At 32.4% G+C, this 25,878-nt stretch overlaps 7 protein-coding genes across 7 annotated transcripts; 2 read left to right on the top strand and 5 right to left on the bottom strand.

Moving 5' to 3' along the window:
- Nucleotides 1–220: 220 nt before the first annotated feature.
- Nucleotides 221–1,378, top strand: Tsp_11400a (hypothetical protein; the record flags this gene model as incomplete). The annotated part of the gene is made up of 5 exons (XM_003372611.1): nt 221–337; nt 567–683; nt 804–872; nt 1,064–1,165; nt 1,281–1,378. Coding segments are annotated over 5 exons (503 nt in total), but the record flags the coding sequence as incomplete, so codon positions are not given.
- A 745-nt stretch (nt 1,379–2,123) lies between these two features.
- Tsp_11399 (hypothetical protein) lies at nt 2,124–2,699 on the bottom strand. Its single transcript, XM_003372610.1, has 2 exons — nt 2,482–2,699; nt 2,124–2,373 (listed from the first exon to the last, which is right to left on the bottom strand). Exons 1-2 carry the CDS (start codon nt 2,697–2,699, stop codon nt 2,124–2,126), a joined length of 468 nt encoding a protein of 155 aa, XP_003372658.1.
- Nucleotides 2,700–3,341: 642 nt separating this feature from the next.
- Nucleotides 3,342–4,064, bottom strand: Tsp_11398 (conserved hypothetical protein). Its single transcript, XM_003372609.1, has 2 exons — nt 3,905–4,064; nt 3,342–3,730 (listed from the first exon to the last, which is right to left on the bottom strand). The coding sequence occupies exons 1-2, from the start codon at nt 4,062–4,064 to the stop codon at nt 3,342–3,344; spliced, it is 549 nt and encodes a 182-aa protein (XP_003372657.1).
- Nucleotides 4,065–8,113: 4,049 nt separating this feature from the next.
- Tsp_11397 (conserved hypothetical protein) lies at nt 8,114–11,125 on the top strand. Its single transcript, XM_003372608.1, has 9 exons — nt 8,114–8,178; nt 8,348–8,717; nt 8,778–9,172; nt 9,240–9,591; nt 9,656–9,877; nt 9,931–10,151; nt 10,236–10,620; nt 10,737–10,920; nt 10,980–11,125. Exons 1-9 carry the CDS (start codon nt 8,114–8,116, stop codon nt 11,123–11,125), a joined length of 2,340 nt encoding a protein of 779 aa, XP_003372656.1.
- A 2,038-nt stretch (nt 11,126–13,163) lies between these two features.
- Nucleotides 13,164–16,128, bottom strand: Tsp_11396 (brain-specific homeobox protein). Its single transcript, XM_003372607.1, has 3 exons — nt 15,819–16,128; nt 13,361–13,554; nt 13,164–13,286 (listed from the first exon to the last, which is right to left on the bottom strand). Exons 1-3 carry the CDS (start codon nt 16,126–16,128, stop codon nt 13,164–13,166), a joined length of 627 nt encoding a protein of 208 aa, XP_003372655.1.
- A 2,928-nt stretch (nt 16,129–19,056) lies between these two features.
- Tsp_11395 (cuticlin-1) lies at nt 19,057–23,423 on the bottom strand. Its single transcript, XM_003372606.1, has 12 exons — nt 23,338–23,423; nt 22,930–22,939; nt 22,751–22,796; nt 21,566–21,795; nt 21,404–21,505; nt 21,206–21,348; nt 20,892–20,998; nt 20,712–20,790; nt 20,220–20,382; nt 20,018–20,168; nt 19,767–19,961; nt 19,057–19,100 (listed from the first exon to the last, which is right to left on the bottom strand). The coding sequence occupies exons 1-12, from the start codon at nt 23,421–23,423 to the stop codon at nt 19,057–19,059; spliced, it is 1,356 nt and encodes a 451-aa protein (XP_003372654.1).
- Nucleotides 23,424–24,649: 1,226 nt separating this feature from the next.
- On the bottom strand, nt 24,650–25,112 carry Tsp_11394 (conserved hypothetical protein). The gene is made up of 2 exons (XM_003372605.1): nt 25,020–25,112; nt 24,650–24,868 (listed from the first exon to the last, which is right to left on the bottom strand). The coding sequence occupies exons 1-2, from the start codon at nt 25,110–25,112 to the stop codon at nt 24,650–24,652; spliced, it is 312 nt and encodes a 103-aa protein (XP_003372653.1).
- Nucleotides 25,113–25,878: the final 766 nt, after the last annotated feature.

The following is a 25,878-nucleotide window of genomic DNA, read 5'->3' as shown; positions in this document are numbered from 1 at the left end:
ATTGTATAGCAAAAAGGACATAGTGCTCTAATTTGTATGACGGGGCTTCTGCAGGAGATGGATGCCATTCACCATCTGATCAACTTCCACTTCCAGGAAAAGGAACCCCATCTGCACCAAGTTCCCCTTCCCATAACGCTATACCTGGATTGTCCATTCCAAAACGTAATCTGCCACATAATGTATCTTGAGTATCTTCTAAATGGATGAATATTTTCAGAAGACGGAAGCGAACATAATCCATCTGATGCATTGAAAATGCCGCCCAAAGCCACACCTGGTTATGATAGTTCAACACCAAAACAATCGAGCGTACCTGCAGTGCCAATTGAGAAAGGTAACGCATATTGTGTAGGAAAATGAACCTAATGGGTTAATTTTTATGGCCGTGCTTCCGCAGGAGATGGAGGCCATTCACCATCAGATCAACTTCCACTTCCTGGTAAAGGTACCACATCTGGACCAAGTTCTCCTTCACATAACGCAATACCAGGATTGTCTATTCCAAAACGTAATGTTGCACATAATGTATCTTGAGTATTTTCTAAATTGATGAATATTTTCAGAAGACGGTAGTAAACAGAATGCATCTGATGCGCTGCTAGTACCGTCTGAACCAACACCTCGTTCTGGTACTTCAACATCGGAACAAGCAAACGTACCTGCAGTGGCAATCAAGAAAGGTAAACCGTTGTGCACGTACCACAGCGTAATGCGTGAATTTGTGTTCGTGCTTCTGTAGATGATGACGTCTACATATATAAAGTGATTCTGGCCGTGTGCTATATTTTCTCATGTTTCAGAATCGGGAAGTCGTGAAGTTTCTGTAACAAGTTCTTCATCTGCTTCTGATCCTACTGCCGCGTTGCATGGTATGTAACTTCTTGCCGTGTTTATATAGTTTTGATTGTTTTCGTTTGGTATATTGCAGGGCAAGGTGGAACTTCAGCTGGTGGTTCTAGAAGTGGTAATTTATATTTTTGTTCCTTTGTTATCTTCTTTGTTTCTTTCGTTTGTTGGAGTTGCTGTTGTTTCGTTTTCCATTTGATACAAGTTGTTTCAGATGCTGCTTCTGATTCTTTGCTAGTCCCTTCTAAGGTGATCCCGGATCCTTTGACACCTGTGCCGTCAGGAACGCCGAGACCTGCTGTGGCTGAAAAAGCTGGTAAGTTCATTTGCATATTTACGCTTGTCTGCTGCGTTTTGATGTTGACTTTGGATGTCATATTTAATGAATTATGAAATTTGATTTCTGAGATATGGTCATTTACTTATTTCAGACACTGTTTCTCCTGTTCCATCAGTTGCTCCTTCTCCTGCCCCGCAGGTTGCGCTGCCACAAACGGTATTCGTATCTATTCCTAGAAGGAGAAGATGATTTTTGAACAGATATCGATCTGATATTTGTTATGCTTTTGATTTTGATTGACTGTGTTTCTGTTACAATTTGTGCTTTCAGTAATCATAGTCGATTTTATTGATTAAATAAACTGCCCGCAACGAGTTTGTCGTTTCTTGTTTATGCTGATTCAATTTTTGCAAAAGTCAACATTTCCTGTTTAATATTTATCAAGTAATTTATCGTGAATAACAAAATGTAAAAAAGCAAAAAGGATACGACTTTGTTAATCAACTTTCCGTTAACAGTGGCAGTATTTGTTTATTGTGTAGGCAATTATTTAAAAGCAAGCTCACGAGGCAAACCACAAGATTGAACTCACCTGCCGATTTGCAGTTTGCTCATTTTCCACAAATTGTAGACACTAGTACCAGATGGATGGTCCTCACTACTATGCACGTAAAAATGCACGCGTAGTTCTTGTGAAACGTCAGATTTTCACCGTCATCTCTGGCCAGGAAGGGACCGACGAAGTCCGTTCTTTCCGGTGGCAGATCGTTCGTGTTGCCCGAACGGCTTCCCAATTGTCTGTCGACAGACCACATCTTCTGACCACTTCTTTGATCGCACTTCGTCCCTTCGTTATCCAGAATCTTCTTCTGGTGGCGGCCAGTGTTTGGTTCACTCCGTCATGTAGCTAGTTCTCGTGAAAGTGCTGGATCAGCAACTTGACCATGTCATCACCATGCGGGAGCAACATGGATTTTTGGTCTCCTGAGGCAAATCAGAGAGAGCCAGACGACCACCCACTCGCAGGATTCCATCCTCTTCCAAACAGGGACTGAATTGCTGGAGATCCTTCCTGCGGTGGCTCCCTGGAAGGTTGAGAATCACCAAAGTGGTCATGGACAAAGCCGTTTTTCAGCTTTCCATTTCCGCCATCTATGGGCTGTTTCCGTGGCCGATTTTCAAATTTGGCCACGCACTCTCGTCCAGCTGAAGCCACCTGAGTCCTGAGTGCCACAAGCTTCGAGCTGCCAACTTAGAAAGAGGGCATTCTCTGTTTACCAAATCCTCCGGGTTGTCTTGCGTTGGGCAATGTCGCCACCAATCAGGAGGAGTGATCTCCTAGATTCCCGTACCCGATTCGCCACGAACGGCTTCCATCGCTTCTGATCCAACACAGAGCCACCGAACTGTCGCTCCAACAAACGCAGCCCCTGATCGGTAGGCCTGCTCCTCGTCTCGCATAAAAGACCAAGCGGGCACAAAGTAGAGCTGTCATCAACTCCAACCTGGGCAGGCTCAACTTCTTGATGAATGCTACCCTAGACTTCACAGCTAGGAACCGGACTTCCATCTTTCCGCAAATACACTCACATCGTTCATACTCATACACTTCACACACATTTCGTCACACTCTCGTACACTTCACACAGACTCACTTTACTCTCTGACTAGGCTCCACGGATCTTTATATAGGATCGACGCTCTATTGTTCAACCAGATTCAGTGGATCAGGACGATCGAAATACGCTGACCTGTGCCATCCAATGAACCCGCATGCAGTAGGATTCGTAAGATATCATTGTGTTATTTGTTCGAAGCGCATCGCCATTTTCAAATTGCCGCGATGTTCACTTGCAGGCACTGGGAGTACTGTACCTCTGGTTTCCAACAATACCTTTGGCATTATTCGACTTTGAAATTAACCTTTATCTACCCAAACTTTTTTGGTGCATGCGCAAGGGCTGTAAAACTTAATGGCACATACATATGTTCTAATTAAGAAAATATTAGAACTAGACATGTCTGGCACTACTCATTATGGAATTACGGCATGTTCCATTTAGTGAACATTGGGCTATTCTCGACACAAATGCTCCACACATGGAAGTACTGGTTTAATTGATCAGAGAACGGAGATCTTGGTAATAATACGTGGAAACACTTCGACACACAAGGATTTATGGTTGATTTCTCAGTGGGCATATGAATTTGACTAAAATGTTATGTGGTCTAGCATTTCATCTGTAAAAACTTTTGACCATACTTCTAGCAGTGTCAGAGAAGCCATGTTTTGAAAATTTTCGTTCGGTTGAAGTTGCTCAACCAGATCTTCTGACTTTTTCCACTGAGGCAAAGCTCCCCTTTGTTTTTGGGACAACTTGATATCTTCAAACTCCTCCACATCAAGTTCTTCTTCAACTTCCAACTCACCCGCTGGATCAAATTCATCTTCTGGGTCGTCAGGTACGTACTCAGGGTCAGTATCATCACTGCCTGAATCTCCAGCCGTTGGAGGTAACACAACAACATTTAATACTTGATTTGAAGTGGTAATAATGCCCTTCGCTTCCTCTAATGTCTTTACTCGTTCACATCTTCTTCCTTCTAATCAATCATTGTCGACCACTGACGAAGATGCTGATGCCTTATGGCTGGTAGACGCTTCTGCTTCATCTTTCGTTGGGTTTCCCATTTTACTGATACGTAACCGTTTCATTGCAAATAAGGATCAGCAATCAATAGAAACAGTGATGTGCGTTAAAAGAAACGAAATACTACTGAGCAACTCTCTGTCCTGCACTAATATATAATTTCTGTCAGTTGTTCTATACAACAGAAAAGCAATTGCATTCCAGTGCCAGAGTTTACAAATTTTGATTTTTGAGTTTGGTATAACCATAGCAGCAGATATTTCTGAGCAACTGCTCCAAATCATGTCAGAAGGGTGGCTGTAAGAAAACATAGCTAGAAAGCAGTTTACACACAAAAACATAGTCTAAGTCACTGTTGTAGACAATATGCCCTAACTTGCCCTTTGATGTCGAGAACAGACTAATGTTCACTAAATGGAACATCAATGTTTTTTATCAATTATTGATATCAAAACGTAAAAGTATAACCATGTATTATGTATATGCAAATAGAATAATGTCTCAGCTACAAGAATATGTGCCTTACAAATAGTTAGGCACGGTGCATGTAAAAATATTAACGAAGAATTAAAACTGAATCAAAAAGTTTGATTTCATCGATTAATAAAAACATAACAGTATATCTAAAGATAAATGTGATGACATATTCTTATAAACATACCAGCCAAGAATTCATGTGCAAAATATAAACCAAAACAAACGTATATTGGTAATGTTAGGTGCTCTCAAAGTTTTGTTCCATTTAGTGAACATTGAATAGATTAAAAGTTAAAGCGAAAAATAATAAACATAAAATGTTTTATTCAGTAAATAGCAAAAAAGAATTTTTTCTTTAATAATCAAAAATTATGAAATTAATTCTATAACTTATAAAAATGATTAAATCGAACAGTTCTCATGCTGAACAAAATAAAAGGAATGAAAACAAATGGAAGAAAGACATTTTGAATATTTTACATTACTTAATAATAGTCAATGGATGTTATTTAACATAATGATCAAGTGTCAGACGTAAACTTCCAAGTCACCAAATTCAGTCAAGCGGACAAATTTCTTTTCAGACTATGTTAAATTGCATAACAAACGGACATTGTGAGCTTAGTTTCACTACATCCAGTCCATTTTAACTCAACGTTACTAATTTAATAATAATAATAATTTATAGTGTTCAATTTATTATTATTATTTATTGAATCAATTTTTAAAGAAAAACAATATCTTTTTCTTGTAATAAATAGATGCAAAAAATTTTTAATGAGCGTAATTCCGAAATTATTTTAATGTATATATGTATGCTTGTAAAACAGATTCATGAAGATGAATATATTTGAATTTATTCTTTAATTATGATACAATTTAAAACCTAATGGAGATGGTAAGAAAGAGGTTAAAGTTTTTCGTCCAGAACAATGCCCATACGAACCTGAGTAATAACATTCACTGCTGCATTCAATCACGTTTCACAATTATTTGTTTACTTACAAAAAATAATTTTTAATAATATCATATTTCAATGGACATATGCAAATTTTTCTGATCACTGATCAAGTACATTTTTATCTGAATTGAATATTTTGTTACTGTATTTTCATGGCAACTAACGTTGCAAACAAACTTGATAATCAAAAATATAAATAGAAAATAAATGAAGAATAAAAATACGATTAATTAATCAATAAAAATAAAATGAAATAATTTTATCTCTATTTGTTAATACACTATTCTGAAAAATTAGAAATGATTTTGCAAGAAATAAAAATAAGCAAGAAATGAATGTTTTCCAGTTGAAACGCAGATCCGCAGTGCCGGCGAAGCAGTAGTCTACAATTATTTCAATTAAAGTTAACAAAGAATGCAAACTAAACTGACACTTTATGCAAATTTTCATTTCATTCGTTCGGCTGATAATTGTAAACGACAGTGGATCAACAGTTTTCAATTCGCGTAATCGATATGTTAACTGGCTGAGAATAACTTTACATTAAATGTGGAAGTCAGAAAATTATATTTCATTATTAACAACAATTTGTTTTTCTGTTCTTTATGAATTTTATATTGAAAATATATGCCAAAAATTAAAAAACCCTCTATTCAATGTTTATTATGTGAAATTCCAATATTCCAGTAAACGCTTCAGCTGTCAGCATAACACCATGATGACCATAAACAAAGTAATCTTGGCGAAGATTGACATCGTTGGTTGATTTCAAATTCAAAAACAACCCAAACAAAATGGAATTCATGAGCGCAGAAGTTGGTACCAAAAAAATGAACATTCACACAGTGCACCGGACCCAGACGGAAAATGAAACGGATTCGCATTTTTAAAAATCTATTAATGCAACTTTTGTCTTTTTTGAGGTTACTTTATTTGAAAAATTTGAATTTCATTTTTCTCCTTACGGTAGCTTTTCTTCATAATATTGAACCTGTTCTATGCGGTTATTTATCTTTCTCCCGATAATCATAATCAAGTTCAAGTAGACAGTATAATTAACTAGCGGTTGACTAAATTCAAATCACTTAGTTCCAAAGATTCGATTGTACGCTTCCGTCTTTGGATTCTCGCCGTTCTACAATGACTGACAACCGACTGATAGTTTCTAGTGTATCCAATTACGTCCAACGTAACTCGGATTTTGTCGTCTTTCGAATATAAAGATCCACGAAACTTATTTCGAAAGTGGACAAGAATATTTTATTTGACTAGGAACACAACTATGCAAACAACAACACAAAACGAATACGAGATGTCTTAATTAGCTGATAATCAGACATCCAAAAATATATCATTCATACTGTCGGTTATTGATTTTCAGGTTTTTTCTGTTATTTTGGAATCTGTAACAGAATCAGTTGTCAGTTATGATTGCTCAAAATTTTGGGCTTTTTATTTGTATATTTATGTATATTTTTTTAAGAAAATGATCAATTTTGCTTTCACATGTTCAGACAAAATTGTCTGATCCATCTGTAAACAGTCTGTATGTTGCGCACTGTTAATTTAATATGTACATGGCTGTGTTTGAATTTCATTTTTAAACTTATTGTCTGTGATGATCACCAAATCCCGAAATTATTATTTTTTACCATTTACTGGCTGATTATTACTGTAAAAGTTAACTGTCAGGACTTTACAGATTAGCATGCAAGAAGGCGTTCCACGGAAGTTTAAAATAATTTCATGGAAGAATTTTAATATGAATTAACTTTTTTACCTCATTTTAGTATTTTTATGCATCGATGTCCATCAGTGTCACGTACCATTAAATTTTAAACCACAGAATAAGTGCAGAGTAAATATTTTAGGGTGTATAAAATCATAATAAAAAACAATAAATGTTCATAATTTATAATACATATAAATAAATAAAAATGTTCAATGCACGCAATGCAGTCAGTAGTTATTTGTGAAGTATAAGAAGTTTTTGCACACTTTTTTGCTTGAAACATTGCAATACTGCACAATATTTGCGTGTGTTTGATCGTGAATGTTTTGCCTCCATCTTCTATTGTCATTTATTATATTTCAGATTTCATGCTATTGTTATTGCTATTGTCATTTGAATAAACAGTGTATTTTGAATTTTGAAATGTGGCAAACAGAATTGCGACATGCAAAAATAAAATTCAATATTTTGAAGCCGCTAAAACGACAGCAAGCTTAATTGCCCATCCAATAATTCACAATTTTTGAACATTTTAAACACAACTTAAGCAGAAATTATAAATTGAAATTTCATTTCCATTGATTCGTGAAGACGATGAAAGAAATTCTGTGGGAGTTGAGATAAATCGTTGAATTTTAGCCCATTCAACAGCTCGATTTACTTAACAAAATTTTCAAAAATGAATGAATATCAATAGAATGCACGGCAGTGTTTTAAAAATGCAAATGTTTACTTTCGCATGTTTTGGTTAAGATTAAAACTTTAACAAAAAATTATGAAATAGACACAGAAATTAAATTTTTCAAAATAATTTTTAACATTGCTGACGTCTGTTTTAAAGATGCGTTTTTTATATTTGAATAAAGCCGGAATATTGTATATTTTTTACTGAATATTAAATAAAAAAATATGCAGAAAACTCAGTCTGCTTGACAAGAGCAAATATGTTTTTGTTCAATTCTGATGTTTGCGTCGATTTGTTAGTCTGCATATTCTATAAATGCGTTCGTTCAGTTGGGCAATTAGACAATTTAGTTGATCAAACGTATGAGTGAAAAAGGGATTTCTGTTTTTACGGTTTTTACCATATTTTTATTGATCCGGAATACCGGAGTAAGTTCAAATAAATGTGAATGGAACTTTTGCAAATGTAAATTTTCAGGATGCGGTCAATGTTTCTGTTAACAATCGAAATGATGCTTTGCACAAAATGCACCGTCCGCCGACGGTATTTATTGTAGAAAAAAATAATAATACTATCAAATGTGTTGGAACTATTTTTACTTTAAAAGCCGGTGCTACAAAATCAGATAGTGTAATGACTGAAAGTGGTTGTTTTCAAAAGTAGCAATTATTTCATGTTAGTTCTGATTCATTTTTGATAAGTTGCAATTTAGCGACCAAGATGGAAGCTGGGAAGATTGGACAAAATATTATATTTTTGCCGGTTATGATGAATTTATGAAAACGGCTAAAAATGAACAGAGCGCAATAATAAGAGAAATCAAGAACGTCGAAATAGTGAAAGCGAAAAGTTTTGAGTCTGTTGCATTGCCATTTGTTGCCGTGGTGACATTGGAGAAGCCGGTACTTTTTGGCGTCCGAGTGAATGCAGCATTATTGCCCCAACCGTACGAGACTGCAAAATTAAGCGTTAATTATTTCACAACAGGATATAATACTACAACTAATTCACTGCATCAGATCAAAGCAAATTTTAATTTGAAAACCTCTTGCATTGCTTTACCAACTTCTTCCGATATATCGGTAAAAATATTTTTCACAAATTTTCAAAACATTCATCCTGATTAAAGCGGTTCATTTCAGTATCGTGGAAGTACACTGATAAGGGCATTTGCTTCATCTAGTTGGCTTGTGTTTGGATTGCATGTTGCTGAAAAATCGTCATCCACCAAAAATGCACTGACAAATGAACAAATTTGCTTATTTAACAGGTATTTTTTAACAGTTTTTCATGATAAGTTCCAAAACAAGGCGATTCGCAACAAATGGAGAGAAGTATTTCCAACGAAAGTTGAAGATAATGTCCAAATCGGCAGTCTGAATTCAGCGGTTGAAAATGCAAATCTTCTTCAATCTGCCGTCGTGCGCATCATGAACAAGCGCACGCAAAAAATAGCCTGCACTGGCATACTGTTGGCACTAAATTCAAACGACACCATGAGCAGTTTTGCTTTAACTGAAGCGGCATGCTTTGAAAAGTGAGCGCTGGATTTGTTTTTTCATTTTATTTTATCAAAAAATAAAATTAATATTTAATTTTTCCAGCCAAGAAAGGAATAAAGAAAATTTTATTGTTTACACTGCGAGAAGAGGATATGAATGGAATGCGGAAATAGTAGAGAATGAACGCTTTGAAATAAGCCAAATAAATTTCATCAAAGGAGATGTGAATTTGTTGAACGTTGAAGAAAATCTTGCTTTGATAACGTTGGACGGCAAAGTGTCACTGGACAGTGGCATATCTGCCCCTGTGTTGTTATCTCGAAATGAATATAACAGTCTGCCAAAAGAGTTTTATGTGTATGGATATTCAGAAAATGGAACGCTGCTTTTCTCCAAAGCGCATGCATACGAAGGAAGCGTTTGTTTATTTTTTGGAGGAAATCAAAATGCGAAGGTAATATGAGAATCATTTGTTGGTTTTTGTATCACCAATCAAGTAAGCATTTGCTGAATTACAGTTCCTTGGAAGTGCAGTATTGTACATGCACCAGTCTACGCTTTATGTAGTTGGTATGCATAAAGTTTCGGAAAGAGAAAATACAAATGAAGAATTTATCCCGGAGCGTTTTTATTTACTTGATCAATATACAATGCAATTTCTTTCGTATAAAGTGAAGCAAAAATCAGATGCAGAACGTCGGAAAAGTGGACCAATTGCACCAAAGCCCGAATTGCAAAATGTGACTGCTGACTATTCCACATTGTAAAAATAATAATTTGTGCATACTTTAAGCATATGGATAGCAAAGGTGCAAACTCCAATGTTCAAATTTCTGAAATTAAAAATGCCACTGAAAAAGTGGAAGAAAAAGAACAATTCGATGTTGCACCTACAAATGTATTGATTGTAGAGAGAGCAACGGATAATGTGATCTGTTCTGGTTTGATTATAGCAGACAATTTGGAAAATGAAAAGGCAACAAAAGTTGTAACAGAAAAATCTTGCTTACAACCGTATGATTAATGTTTTTAAATAACAATATTCATTCAATATTACTTATTTTTGTCATTAAATTAGCATTTATTTTTCTTTTCAAGGAAACATGATGGAAATTGGGTTGATTGGAGAAAATATGTTGTATACTCGTTGAAAGTTTTCCAAAATTCTTCTGAACCGTGTATTGAAACTTCTTCAAAAATTGCTCAAGTTCAAGATCTTGGCAATAACAAAGCTTCGAGTCTGAACAATGTATTGCTTACTCTGGAGAGCAAATTGGGCAACGCATCCGGTGTAAAGTTGAATGAATCAATGGACAACGTGCAGTTAAATGGAAATTATTATATCATTGGCATTGATTTTAATTACACAATGATAGAGTTGGTTCCTTCTGATAAAATGCAAGTTACTGGATGCAGTAATTCAGATGTTAACCAGGCATCTGCCGAACAGTGCATTTTGTGGAAAACGAGCCAGGCATTTCTGGTACATTGACTGTATGTTCATTTAAATAACATATTTGTGACATTTTTTCATTTTAGCCTTTAGGGGAAAAACTTATAAAAATGAAAAATGGCACAGCATTTTTAATTGGATTTCAGCATCAAACAGCAAGTCAAAATGATGGTTTGTTTGAACATGAATTTGAAATTATCTCAAAATCGTATACAGTTGCATTGAAAGAACGAATTCAAGACGCTTCGCTGTCATTAGTGGAAACCCCGTTTTCTTCAATCAAGGGTCACATACAAGTAGGAAGAACTTATCTTGAACAAACGGATTACCGTAAGATGGAATAAGTTATTATTATTATCATTATTATTATCAAGTATTCTTTATTTCAGTAGATGATACACCCACTTTTACCGGTTTTGTGCCAACTTTTGTGCCAATACCGAACAAAAAATGGAAAGACAGCAAAGAACAAATGAAAATGACTTCAAATAATTTGCAAGAGAAGAAGCTGCAATACAAGTACTGCAGCCAATGACAACGTTACTTTATTAGTGAATATTAAAATGAGAAAAAGTAAAAAGAAATTTTCTTGCTTCAGCTTTAGTTTCTGATTCCTAGAAAATTGCATGTACTGTCCAAGAAGATTCATTTTATGTAGCACATTATTGCCATCAAAGCATTTTATTTCATTTCATTTAATGTTTTCTTTTCTTTTTTATTCTTTTTAAAATTTCTTTCAACTCCTAATTAATAAAATAGCTCTTCATTATTTGAGTTCTATGCAATTAACAATGCGCAGTATAACATGAATGTATTAAAATTGAATTAAAATTTCAAATTCATGAAAATTATTTCGTAAATGAAAAATCAACATTTAATTACTTCCAGCTCTTGTATATATATATACACATATTATATTTTTTATTATAAATAAATGCTTTATTATTTAATAAAGTACCAGCTGCATCATTAACTACTAAAACCTATTAATGCACCATTGTTGTTTCAATTGTATTCCATATGCGAAATTAAATGTTCAGTTAATAGAACCTGAAATCCAAATTTAGGAACATTAAATGACAACACATCTGTTTTACGTTATAATTCAAAATAAATATTATTAAATTTTCTTGATTTAAAATTAAAATCAGATTATAGGTTGAATATAAATTAAATGTTTAAATACATTTCATATAAATTAAACAATTTACAATAGCTTGTTTAAATTTAAAGTTTTTAACATATTTTAGCAATTTTTTTAATCCACTCAGAAATAACTTATGCCAATGATTAATTATAAATTCAGTTTATAAATGCTTATACAAGATATGCAAATAATAATAAAAGGTTGTCAACAATTTATAAAATTCAGTGATGCTTTTGTGACGTGTCAGTGGCGCCCCAAGTACTGCAGACTAATTGGTCTCAAAGCGAATCTTTAAATTCAAAGTTTCATATTCATTCTGCTTTGATGATCAACTCAGTTCCTGTTTGCTTGCAATCTAGGAAAGATTCCTTTTCACGGTATTTGGTTTGCCATTATTATTGTTAATATTATTCTTATTGTTATTATTATTACAATAAGAAGTATTTAAGTCGCTAGCAATTGCTTGCTTGATTAAGTTACAATTTTCCATCTGACAACAATGTAGCAATTACGCTTTGCTTGTTATATTAAAGAGAGCTTGCCTAATTGCTACATAAATGAGTTAGAGTCAGTTTTAAAGCTATCTACTAATAATATCAAGAGTTTCTTTTATAACGTTTCTTATAATTTGTAAGCTTTCTTGTTAAAGCAATTAGTAAATGCAGTTTTAAAATGTAAATTAATTTATTTAATGACAAGTAAGCTTTTACGAATGATATGATATGTTAATATGCAATACATGCAAATTTTATATTCACAACAGACACTTTTTTAATGCACAGCATTTTAGCAATTAATGAGAATGCCAATTACCTTGCCTATCAAGTGCATAAGGGTAATATCGTATGAGAAAATAGCTAAGATATGCAATGAAATAGGGTGAACATAGCAGTTATCATTATTTTGATGCAAAACTTTACAAGCCTAATTTTAAAAAATGCTAACACATTCTATGATTTAAAATTATTTGCTTATTTTTGGATACAATCAACAACTTACTTTGATAAAGCATGTTTTAATAAAATGCAATGTTGCTGTGCAAGCAGGTATTAGCAATTTAAATTTATCAGCCTAAAGGATTGTTTACCTAATAAAATTATCACAATGCGCTTTACTAAATGCTGCACAAATACTGCGTTTTCTGCATAATATTTGAATTGTTGCAATTCACACTTTTTTCTTACTAAATAATAATTTTTATGTGCATTATGCATATGGGAAATTAAAATTTGTTCATAAATTTTTTTCAAATAAATAGAACAAATGAAATAATTTATTTCATAGAAAAGCGTACACGACAACAATATAGTTAATGTTGAGGAATTTTTTCATATTTTTCAAGTTTTCAAAGACTTATTTCCAAAACGCAAGACAATAAAGCAAAGAAAAGAAAAAACAGCATTTAAAATACATATGTTTGTATAATTTATTCAAATTCTTTAAAAGTTGGAATAGAGTGACCGTTAGCTGCTGCGGACGGTTCACCTTCAGATTGCTTTCGAGTTACTTTTTTATGCTTCATTCTTCGATTTTGAAACCACGTCTTTACCTGCAATAAACAAAAAAACAAATATATGCATGCATGCATAATAACTTTTTTAATAAATTAAATGCCGCATCAACCTGCGTCTCAGAAAGGTTCAAAGCGGTCGCTAATTCAATTCTTTCTGGTGTGGATAAGTAACGTTGACAATCGAATCGTTTTTCTAATCCTTGGAGCTGATAATCAGAGAACACCGTTCTGGCTTTGCGTCGTCTATAAGACTTGCTTCCTGCTGCATTTGCCAACGCTGCGTCAGATGGAGACTGCCAAAGTCCTGGAACTCCTTAATAAATATTTCAGTTTAAAATTATTTGACGCATGATTGCTTTGGAAATTTATAAAACAGCAGCAGAAGAAACACATAAAAATCGATTTTCACTTTTATTAAATAGTATTTTACATGTTAAATGGAAATTTAAGTGTTAAGATTGAGGTCATTTGGCTGGGAAAAGAACGACTAGGTGTCAAAGCTGAAGCTGATTAAATACGTTTATAATAAAAAATGACAATAGCATTCGTCTGATGTGACCCTCAGTTAGATTCAGGAACAAGTCAGGAAATTGATAATCTTTTCAATCCGCTTAAAAATGAACGAACAGTGATTGTTCTCAGGATGAGCCTAATCTTTCCTGTAACAAACTTTTTGTTATATTATAAAAAAGTATTGTGAGGTCGAGCTGCTGTTTGCAAATGTGACCCCCAACTTCAACGCCTCAGGGTCAGCTTAGCTTGAAAAAAACTTAGCTATTTTTACAGGTGCTACAATTCTACTGTCGTTGTCAATGAGCTAATAATCACTGAATGAATGAATGAATGAATAAAAGCACTGTTGGCTAAGTCTAGGGCAATCTGAGTTAGTCACATTAGCAAGCTGTTTCTGCAGACATATTTGGCGTCATAAGACAGTGTTTACCCACATTAATGAATGTATACACTCGTAATGGGCTATTAGTGAACAATGGCCTACTAAAGGCGTTGGCCCTTTCACGCTTCAGTATTACAGCTAACAGAGCAAATCTGCACTGCATATATAGGGCTTTCAGTTGAATCCCTATTTTTGACTTTACACCATACTAAGGAAATCTCTCTCTTGGGTGGTCAACTTTTCTGTTATCAATATATTCAAAATAAATTGAACAGTTGGAAAATGTTTTAATTGTCAAATTCAGAGGAAAAACAAGTTTCAATTTGTTAATTTTGCACGCTAAATGCTTGTCCATTAACACTAAGAACGACACTAACTAAAGTAATAATAGGAAAACTTTTTGACTGCCTCATTTTTGGCCAAATCTTTCAGCTGATTACTAACACAAACAGCGTTATCTCATCTCACAGAAACAAATTCACCCTGACAAACCAAAAGGTAAACGTCGATTAGCAATTCTCAGTGACTGCAATCACGTTGTAAGTTTTAAAAGCATTTCAATAGTTTTATTTTATTTGACAGCAAAAAGCATCCTTCGTTACAAACAGCTTGATTGCCATTTTCTATTTGAATTTAAGACTCGATAATTCTTTAAAATGGTTCATATATATTCTGGGAAAGAGGTGCAAAATTAAATAAAAACTTCACATAAGAAGGTTTCTTCTTTTCTTCTTTAAAAAATGACCAAAAGATAAAAAGTGAATACATTGCTTGTCATGCAGCTATGTTTGATTTTTATGCTAAACTCATTGAACAATTGCAGCTGAGTATTCATGATAATGAAAATTGAATTAATTGCAAAAGGAAAATCTCTTTAAAATAAATAATTTTCACTATTGCAAAACATGATTTCATTAAATTTTATATGGAAATGGTTGTTTTCGAAGTTTTAACTCTGCTACTTGCTTTATTTGTTGAAATTAAAAAATTAGTAGAAAATTTGCGGATTTTACAATTACATTTTTCTATTATTTTTATTATTAAAAATAAAATCAGTTATACATTTTTAGAAGAGAAATTACATATATATATTCAGAAGAAATGTGTAATAGGGTTTAAAAAGTTGAATGAAATTAGCAGATGTTATTGCAAATTAAGCAGAGTTTCTTAAACAAACAATTATAAAACTTCTTTATCAAATTTTATAGAGATAATTAACTTCCGTTTGCAAGAACCAATATTTTAGCGTTTCATTTCTTTTCTGTTCTTGTTGTAATGCAAAAATTTAATTTAATTTAATTTAATTTAATTGTTTAAAACAAATTTTTAATCGATAATTTTCTTCTGATGCATATCATTAAAAAATGCTTGGAAATAACTGCTTCATAAACGCTAATAAAATGCTATATTAAAATGTTCATTTTCATGTTAATTTACTTTATATTTACACAAACTAAGTTAGTAAAATACAGTATCATCACATGTTTACCATTTTGCCTAAAATTTAAATATTTCATTGAAGTGAATTATATACAAAAACGTGTTAACTATAAAACTGCATCCAAAAAATTGAAAAGAACTCGCTTTAAGTAATCACAAAATGCTATTGAACCTTCACAGCTGTAAATAACATTTTTGTTTCTGGTTTAAAGTGAGCAAAAATTGTTGCATACCTTGTGCAGTGAAGACCAAAGGATTTTCAATAGGCCATGCATTGTATTGAATCCATGGTGTTAAACTAGCTAGAAAACTTTCTGATGAATGACCTGCTCTTATTGGCAATGAAAATAAGGACTGATGTGGTGTGTTAGATGAGCTGGAAATGTTTCCAACGTCGGTAGTCAAAGCTATACTTATCGGTGGCTGGATACGTTGAACAAATTCTTTTGAACTGTTTGCTGTCGTTATTGAATTGCCCAATCTGCATACTGAATTGTTCAGTGGGCTAGTTCCATTTGCATAAAATGGCAATTTGTTATACATTTTTTGAACATTGTTGTCTACCAATAAATTATCTATGAGAAACTTGCTAGTATTTAAATTAGATTGTTTTATCACTACAGAAGGTAAACAGGTAGATTCCGAGTGGCTCATCTCCATACTGTTTTGCAGAAAACACGATCCAGTTATCAAATGAAAGTCAATGATCATTGATCAGCTAAAAGACCCTTGATGAAGTTCTACAGTAATACTTAAGGGCGGGACTATTGTTAATTATTGGTCCAGACTGGTTGACAATAGCATCTCAATGTATGGACCACTGAGGTTAAATTGACCAGTCATTGGCGTTAGCAGTTTCCGTTTCCAATAAGCGTATTTTTCAATTGATTGCATTTTAGAACTGCTAGAACTTTTAATGAGATCATTTACAGCTACAGCTATGCACTCTGTTGAGACCTGCATGGATATACTGTGTCCTTCAAAAGGCTGCAAAATGGTTCAATTATTAAGACTGACTTTCCATTGAAGTATTTCAATTGGAAGCTAAAGAAATTAGATAAACATTTCCGTAAAATCTTTCTCCTCTGACAATAAGAAAAATTTATCAGCTCACTGTTTGGCTAAACAATGACAAATAGGCAACCAAACGGATTTATAATCGCAGTTGCTTCGATTAAAGGCCATCATAACAAAATAGTACCTTCAAAAGAATATAAACTTATTTTCAGTTATTAAATGCACTATTATTTATAAAAAACGCTAATTAGACATAAAAACATTCAAATATTTTGCTCATATTAAAATTGTGAATTTATTTCTACGTTCTACTACAAACTTTACTTTCTACTATAAATATCACACACACACTTTCAACTTCTAAATTACAGGTTTATTAAATAAATCAATCATATGCATTAAGTCTGTATAATTTAGCATTATTATTAGTTTATATTTCGTCAAAAATGCTTTTCCTAAATAGATTCCTGTCATAAAGTTTTTTAATATGCAATCAGAGTAGAACCTCACTTTTAAAGTAAGTTTGTTCTACGGTTTTCTGATTTATTAGGCTTTATGCCTAATTATTTAATTAAAATTTCAAATTTATTATTATTTCAGTAAAATAACAATAAAAGTTTAATATTGATATTGACGTCAATAAATATTTTTTTAATAACTTAAAAATAATTTATAAATCTTTATAATCACGGTTTAACTGTATTCTCCTACTCTTACAAAATAAAGCAGCAAAAAACTTATTTCTTGAAATGTTTCTTTTATTTTAGACAATTTTTGCACTAGTGGCAATTTTAATTAAGCATAGCAAACAGTAACCATAATGTGATATGATGCATATATGAATATATGACGGAAATTTTAACTTAAATATATCATTAATATTTATTGCAGCTAAATGTTTCATATCATAATATTATAAAATATGAGTTATTAATGAAAACATTTTAAAAATCTTTTCTTTGAAATTACATGAAACATCTTTTCTAGATTATAATGTGCACAATTCATTCTGAAATTTCTTGTTTCATTTATAACCAAATAAAGTGAAATTTTTATTTATTAAAAATTTTATTTCATATTTGAGATGTTTATACTGTAAAAATCTATTTATTGTAATATTTAAAAACGGAAATGAAATTTGTTTCTTATTAATATACTATACATTTAGTAAGTTCATAAATGAGCAGTAGTCATTTTTTAAATGAATTAAAATTTTTCTAATTTAAACTTTTTCAAATTGGTAGTACCAACAAAAGTAAAAAAGACACATCTTTATTTTATATCTTTATCTTATGAGTCACATTCTTTTAACATTTAATGCTAACTTGTGATTACTTATCAAAAAATGTGATAGAGGTATAAAGCAAAAATAAATTTTAATAATTATCAAGCACAGAATGATTTCAATTAAATGAAGCATAAAAAGTCATGCTTTTCTAAATTAGTATATTAATTCAATAGTTGAAAATGGTCGTAAATATTTTTCAAATGGTGCCTCAAAGACGGCAAACTCATATTTCATTTTAGTAATAAAAAAAGCAGATTTGTTTGCTCTCTTTTTTAATCAGCAATTAAAAAGCTATAGTGAACTGCTCTCAGGGGTGAAGTGAGTGAACGTTACTAATGAGACCAATGCACAACTACAGCTGCACAGGGTGGCCAATAGGCGGTTGAAATAATTAGCATCGATGGCTCCCAATGGTGTGCAGCACCGCCCAGTCAATTAAAGAAAGCGTGCTTTGTTGACATCAATTGCATATGGCATAAAGGAGTCGCACTGAGTGACAATTGGCCGCTTACAGTTGCTATTTGGCCACTAATCAGTCTCTTCAATAGAGAAGGTGAAAACAGTGTAGTTATCACATTTCGGCAGACTTAAGGGGGCCCATCAGGTTACCACTTAGCATCTGTCCACCGTTCCTTCCGGGACTAAGCAATTACCCATTTTTGAGTACACTCTAACTTGGAAATCTGATGATCCGTCACGTGTTCGAGTTAAGAATGTTCATTCCAAGCCAGCGGTTAGTGAATAACCAACGATTCTGACCTTCTTGTCATTCATTTAGCATTAGCTTATAAAAGCTTAATCTCATCTACCACATCTGGCAGAGAAATCTTTTGAAACACAGCACTTTTGAAAGCACTACTTTATCCTTTCCTAACTAATGGTCATTTTCAAACATTTATTCAATAACACATTATTTACAGTTTAAATGCGGCAGTAAATCAAAACAAAACATTTTAAATTTAAAAAATATATGTTTTACCAGTGCAAAAAATTACTTGAGTGCATGAGTTGATTGTCATCGCGCAATATGACGTTTCCGTAAGCTGAATACGACATCTTATATCTAAATACGTAGTCCACATTGCTGTTTTTCCTAAAGCCATTTAAATATGAATTGCACATTACTTTTATTATAACCATATTAAACGAATATAACTTTAATTGCATCATATTACCGGTTGTTTTAACATTGTCCTAACAAGTAATGGTACTTTACAATATAAAAAATTATAAACAGTAAAAAAACGTATTTGTGAAACAACACAACAAGATTTGCAGACTGAAAGGACATCATCGTATGTTTAGTGCTTATCTCTGTTGAAGGTTTAGACATATTTGTTTACCATTATGCTAATTAAAACAAAATACATCTAGATATGCAATCGTAGCAGATTTTAAAATGCTGCAATCAACGTAAAGTGTTAAAAACAACAGCATATCATTTATAAATGATCAACTTTTTATTGTCTATTATATTTATAAATGATTGTTTTTTTAATGTAATGTAATGACCCTGCTGTTTAGCAAACTGTTTATTATTACTTTCGTGTTTGCGTAGCACTAATGCAATCGTTTTAATGATTAAATATTTTTTAAAGAAGTAAAATTGCATGTTTTACTAAACTTCACATTATACACTAAATCCAAATAAGCTTATTTATCTTTTTTTTCAAATTTCTGAGCTAATTCAAATTCAAACTTAATTAAAAAAATGTTTAACTGTATTACTTTATTTGGTGATGAAAATCTTCTTCACATGAATGTATGCATGCATGCATTTTTAGCATTTTTTTGAATTTGCAACATCCGTTATATTTGAAACATTTTCTAGATGTTCCAAGAATTCAAGAATGGAAAAATGTTTGACTAATAAAACCATCTTGCTTACGGGCCATGTAAAATACAGATAAAATCATTACGCTGAGTGTAAACAAAAACGTGCACAAAGAAACAAGAACACTGAAAGCAGGAATGGATAAACAAAACGAGCGATCTTCAAAATCAGCATTGGAATTTCTTGGAAATTTTGATGAATGATCTTTGAAATGTAACTGTTCAAAGTCTTCTAATTCTGCAAAATTTTACAAAATTTAGAAATATATATATGTAAACAGTACGCTAAATTACCTTGCAGCGATATTCCATCGTCAATGTCAATAACATGTATTTCTTGCGCACTGATATCCAGTTCATTGTCAGCTATATTTTCTACGAGAAAACTGTTATTAACGGGTTCAATTTTTGCATAGCGCTTAATCCTTTTTTCGCAGTTAGGTGGCTGAAAGTTTCCAACATTTAAATTTTTATATTGACAATAGCAAAGACTTACTGTTACACCATCACAACTTCCACTTGCAAAAATACAAATAGAAATGGCACACTGAAAATCAAGAGCTGTACGATCTGCAAACTTGAATACGTTGGCTGGTACAAAAGCTGTCATGGAATCGATATAAGAGAGATCACCGATTAAAAATGGATCCAGAGAGCACCTTAAATTAACAATGATTTAGCGTAATAGTTGCATCAGTCTTTTGTTTAGAGTCACATTAATAAAACTGAATCATGTTAATTTTAACATACATATGAACAAATTAAATTTCTTGCCTGATTCAAGCTAACAGTACATTTTTTATTACTTATTGTAGTAATTATTGCAACAAATTACAAGAGCCTGCGTCAAATTCAAAAATATGATACTGTGTTTATCAACAATTTTAAACAAAGAATTTTAAACTCTTTTTATCAATACAATAAAAATTTCCATTGTATTATAATTATGACATAAATGCATTTTTTTTATTTCAAAATGAAAAAGTACCCTTTCTCATCAACTACTAATACGCGCTGATCTCGACCGTCATCTACATAACAGCTGTGCACTAGCATCCCAAACAATGCTGAAAAATTATATTTGTAATTTATATTTTATGTGAATATAACATCTGTCTGTTACATTTGAATTCAGTGTTGCACTTCCATTGATGATAGACTTGCTCACCAATTTTAGCAAAGCGAACCAGTGGTCCGTCTGGAGAACCTCGACGAATGGTATACTCACAAGATGGCATTGGAGCCTGTGCACGCAGTTCAGTCGTCGTGGGCAAACTAAATTAATTATATTAGAGAAGATATCTAAAGAAAATTAACATGAAATTAATATCATAACAGTTCACATCTAGTAACAAAATAAAAAACTGTTGAGCCCATAAATTATAAAACCTGTTGAATATCAAAGAGCAAAATATAAGAAACAGAATAAAATAAAACAGAAAAAATAAGGTGCTACAATGAGTATTGGCGCAAACATCATACTTGACTGAGAGCAAAGAAGAGACTGTTTTGTCAGTTTCCATGTAGAAACACCGTATTTGATAGGCACGGTCAATTTTGGTAATAAAATGGTTATGAAAAGAAACGACTGCTGTAAAAGACATTGCTACTCCAGGTGGATTAAGCTAAAAGTACCACATCAAAAAGGGTATTGATCAAAAAACAATAATTCATACGTACTGTACGTTCACGCCGCATCCTGCATGATCCAATCCTCACAGCCATTTGCACTGATTTAGGTTCATCATGGACATGAAGTGCAGATGCAATATGAGAGTTGAGCTGTAATAAAAATTTACAGTGTATTTGCTTTTACAACATATTAAATAAGAGACAGTTTACTTGGGGTTCACAAGGTGGACAAGGAGGGCAATGCATTGGTTGAACAAAGTGCTCTTTTCCATTGGGCCATTGTAAGAAATTTTTTGGAGGAATTGGTGGATTTGTATTATAAATTTTTTGGCAGTCAGGATTTCCATGCTCACCTTTAACGTAAATCTTTCCACGAAAAGGTTTTTTCATTTTAATAAACACTTGAATAGAATCACTTCCGCATACAACGTCTGGATAACCTTAAATTCACCTAATTTTTTAATTTATCATGAAGCTGAAATGTAATCTGTGTGCATATGTGAAGTTTTAATTTGATCCAATCTAATCCAATCTAATCATTTTTTAAATCTTATTATCTGTTTATTTTCTGACGTTACAGATTCTTTTCTTAATAAATAATTCAGAATAAATAAAATATGCCTTTTAAGCTAATGTCATGCTGGCGTTTATTATAAAAAATCATAGCTAATTTATTATAATATATATGTAACCGTTAGAATGCAAAGAAAAGTCATTTTCAAATTTTACACAAAATCAATGTACACATTTATCTGCTACATCAAAATGGTTCCTTTTCAACGGCATAAATACCTGTCTTTTGCTGATAACATGACAAAAGATGTTTTCACAAACAGGATAATGACAGCTTATTACGCATAGCATAATTTATTGCAAATAAGTCTTTTACTAAACCTTCTAATAAACTATTTATAAAACTTTTGGCAATAATCAGGAAATTTTAGAAATTAGCAAATACAGAAACAAGGTGACCTAACTTGTAACAATAAAGAAACATGAAATCAAGCAACAAAAGAAATTTAAATGTAAAGATGGATGCTTATAAAGAAAAATTAAACTTTTATCATCAGTGCCACAGAAAATTTAGTAGCAAAAAGGGACGCGCAATTATGAACTATGACTGAAAGTTGCAATCAGCTGCTTCATCAAAAATTTTTACGCATTTTGTGATAATGAAAATAATTACAAACTATGTAAAATATACATAAACATCAGATTAACATTAGTTGACCATTAAATGAAAAATTAATAAAAGCATAAGCTTACTAAAAGTTGCTCACAGCTAAAATTTACTTAGCAAAGCTGCTTTTTTAGTCATTGAAAATAAAGGGTCCATATTTCTTTTCTATTTGATGCAAAGATCTTCTTCAAACAACATTAGCAGTTCAAACTTACCAATAACTCCGTTGTCTAAAGCGGGGAACGTTTGGCTTCTGCTCATCTAAAAAATTATAAAATTTATTTTCAGAAATGCTTAAATTTCATTTTTGTTTCATTCCTGTGAATCTAATGCTTAATGGATATAAAAATTTTGTAATGTGCCAACAACGCATCAGTGCGCAATGCATCTATACTATTGCATTTCTGTATTTATTGATCTAATAAAATTGAATCTAAACACCATTTATCAATTTAATTCTTTTATTTGATATACAAATCATATACTGTACATATGCACAGACATACTTTGAACTCAAAATAATTATTCAACAGTAAAAGTATGATTTTGGGAAAAAGAAGAAAGCGCACTATATGAAAATTAGCTCTTGCAATTAAAGCAAGTTTCCAAAAAAGTAAAAATCCTCGCCTTTTATAATATCAATTTTTAATGAAATAACGAAATAAAGAAAGTATTGCTTAAATTTCTAGAAACATGCCTAATGTAATGATGCACAAAGAACTGAGACACTGTGGGAAAACAGACCCCACCTGCGCTTAATAAGGCTCACTTTCCTGCCAGAGCTTCAGGTCAGAATAATCACTGGGCGCAGCGATGCGTCATAACGACACAGCTATGGTCACCACTGCAGCAAACCAGGTCGGAAACTGCCGAAACAACTTTTGTCATTAATGTCAATTGAAGGACATGCAATCAAAGCTTGAATTCAGCTTCTCCAAATAGGCATGTGCATAACAACTATCATAATGTTAGGTCAAGCGTTCCTTACTCAAGAATCTACTGTTGTGAAAAATTTTCACATCCCTCTGTTGTGCTAGAGAATTTTTAAATAAGCATTACGTTTTTGTAAACATCATGCACAATAAAAAAGCGAGAAATAAACTCATTTTGGAAAACGATATGCAACTAGAGGGATTTTAGACAAAATATGCTAATTGTACAATTGAACTTAATTTAATTTAAATATACTGCATACCCTCGTCAATAAACGGATAAATAATAAATAAATAATCAAATTTTCAAATGAAATAATACTGTGCTGTTCACATCTTATAACAAAAAGAATTTGGATAATTTGTTTAAAGAAATTAAACAGTTCTTTTCTGAAATCTCACATCCATTTATTTGATTAAAATAAATCACTTTTACAATATTTTAAATTTAAAATATTATCTTGAACGTTTATATTGAATATTACGGTGAAACAAAGCTAACAACAATAAAAAACAAAGTAAGAAATCATTTCAAGATATGATAACTCATTTTTAAAATATTATTTTGCATAAGTTGTTAATATTACTTTTTAAGCTGCATAGCTCATATTTGAAAGTAAAAAAGAATTAATATCCAGTAAGAAAGAGTCCAAAAGCAATCATCATTTAGAAGTGAAATTTCACTCATGCAGTTTCAAAAGAAAAAGTGTTTTTTCTGTTATGGCTGTTGATTCGATTCTTTAGATAAAGCAAAATAGATACAATATTTGAAACATTCATGAACTCAAGCGAAAAGGTTTTTCATAAAATATACTTTGTTTACTAGATAGTTAGATAAAAGTCTATTTCACGGCCGTCTGTATGTTTGTTATAATCGTTCCTCTGCATTGCTCTGCATTTGAACGACGCTTCAATGCATTTGCGAAAAAGCGTGCTTTTAGCTCAGCCGAAGTGAACTGGTCAGTGATGAGATGGCCTTCAAGCTTAAGGTTACGTTTGATTCTGTTGTCAAAAAAATATAGCAAAGAAAGCTTCAGTTGAATAAGCAAAAATGAAAAAACCCAAAATAACCAAAATAATGCATATAATTCATTTTCAACAAAGTAAAAAACAAAACGCTGCTTACCGTGATGTAGGAAGTCAAGATAAAAAGTGAAGCCGGAACAAAGGCAACAAGCCGGGTCATTCGGTGGTCACTCGGCACCGCTGAGGGCATAGTCCATGTGCAGCTGTGAATGCAGTGAAAAGGGTTTCCTGTAGACAACTGGTGGTCTGATGCCGTATGGTGAACACCACCCAAACTTCAAGCTGATTGGTTCCTTTGACTGAGAATGACCTACTTGTTTCGTCTATTGTTAGTTTGTGACCGTCCTCGCCCGTCCTTATGTTTTCTAGACAACACTAAAAATTGAACATATAGTTTACTTGACTATCCAGTACAGCATTGCATCTTCTATCTCATTATCATTCTATTCTTTTTCATTTTCACTTCTCAACTTTTAATTGGTCTACTGAGATAAAGAAATGCCGCTTTGCTAACACAACCTTTTACCAAAACGACAAGGGTCAGGAAACAATAAATGGCTTTATCAATGGGTTGCCGACGGAACGGGCCAAAGCGGAATATGTCAAATTTTGAGGCCATTTATCTGTTATTGGACAGCATAAACAAATGCTGCAATCGGAGAAGCCCGTTTTAGGACTGTCCGCTGGTCACTTTCAAGGACACAGTGGTCTTTACAAATTTTAGTGAAAGCTGAAATTATTGAAAAGTTCTCAGTATTTCTTTGGCAAATTTATTTTTTTACTGCTACTGTCATTCTTTACAAGCTGAAGGTGTATTTAATGCTTTCAAATATTTTTTTATAAAAATGAAAGCATATTTATTTATTTATTTAATTATGAAATTTGGTAAACTGTGCTGCTAACGCAAATGGTTTGTATTTATTCAACAGCAACGTTTCCACTAACATTTTGTTTTTTATAGCAGATAAGCTGTGATGACCACGCCAAGCATTTTTATTCGATTCGTTTGAACTACTTCAGGCAAATCACTAAATTTTACAATATAATGGGCATTTACAATATTATTTACAATTTACTGAAATGTCTAATTTTAAGCTATACAACAAACAGCATAATATAATTTTCAGCTTCTATATTATAAAGAACAGTCTTTCATTTTGGTAAAAAAACTTTTAACATGCCAGTTAATAAAAGTAACAAAGGCGACGCTTTCCCATGCCGGGAATCAAATCCTAGCCACTATACCACATGGGATGTTGGATATCATCCTTAATAAACTATATTCAAATCGACAAATGATACTGAGTATGAAAATGCATAAATTAATTTTTGTTCAGAAAAATTTAATTGCACAGCTTGCATTTTATTGTTTTCTTCTTTATCAC

The sequence above is a fragment of the Trichinella spiralis genome (assembly GCF_000181795.1).
Source record: "Trichinella spiralis strain ISS 195 chromosome Unknown Scfld9, whole genome shotgun sequence".
NCBI classification, from domain to species: domain Eukaryota; kingdom Metazoa; phylum Nematoda; class Enoplea; order Trichinellida; family Trichinellidae; genus Trichinella; species Trichinella spiralis.
This window is presented reverse-complemented; position numbering and strand designations above follow the sequence as displayed.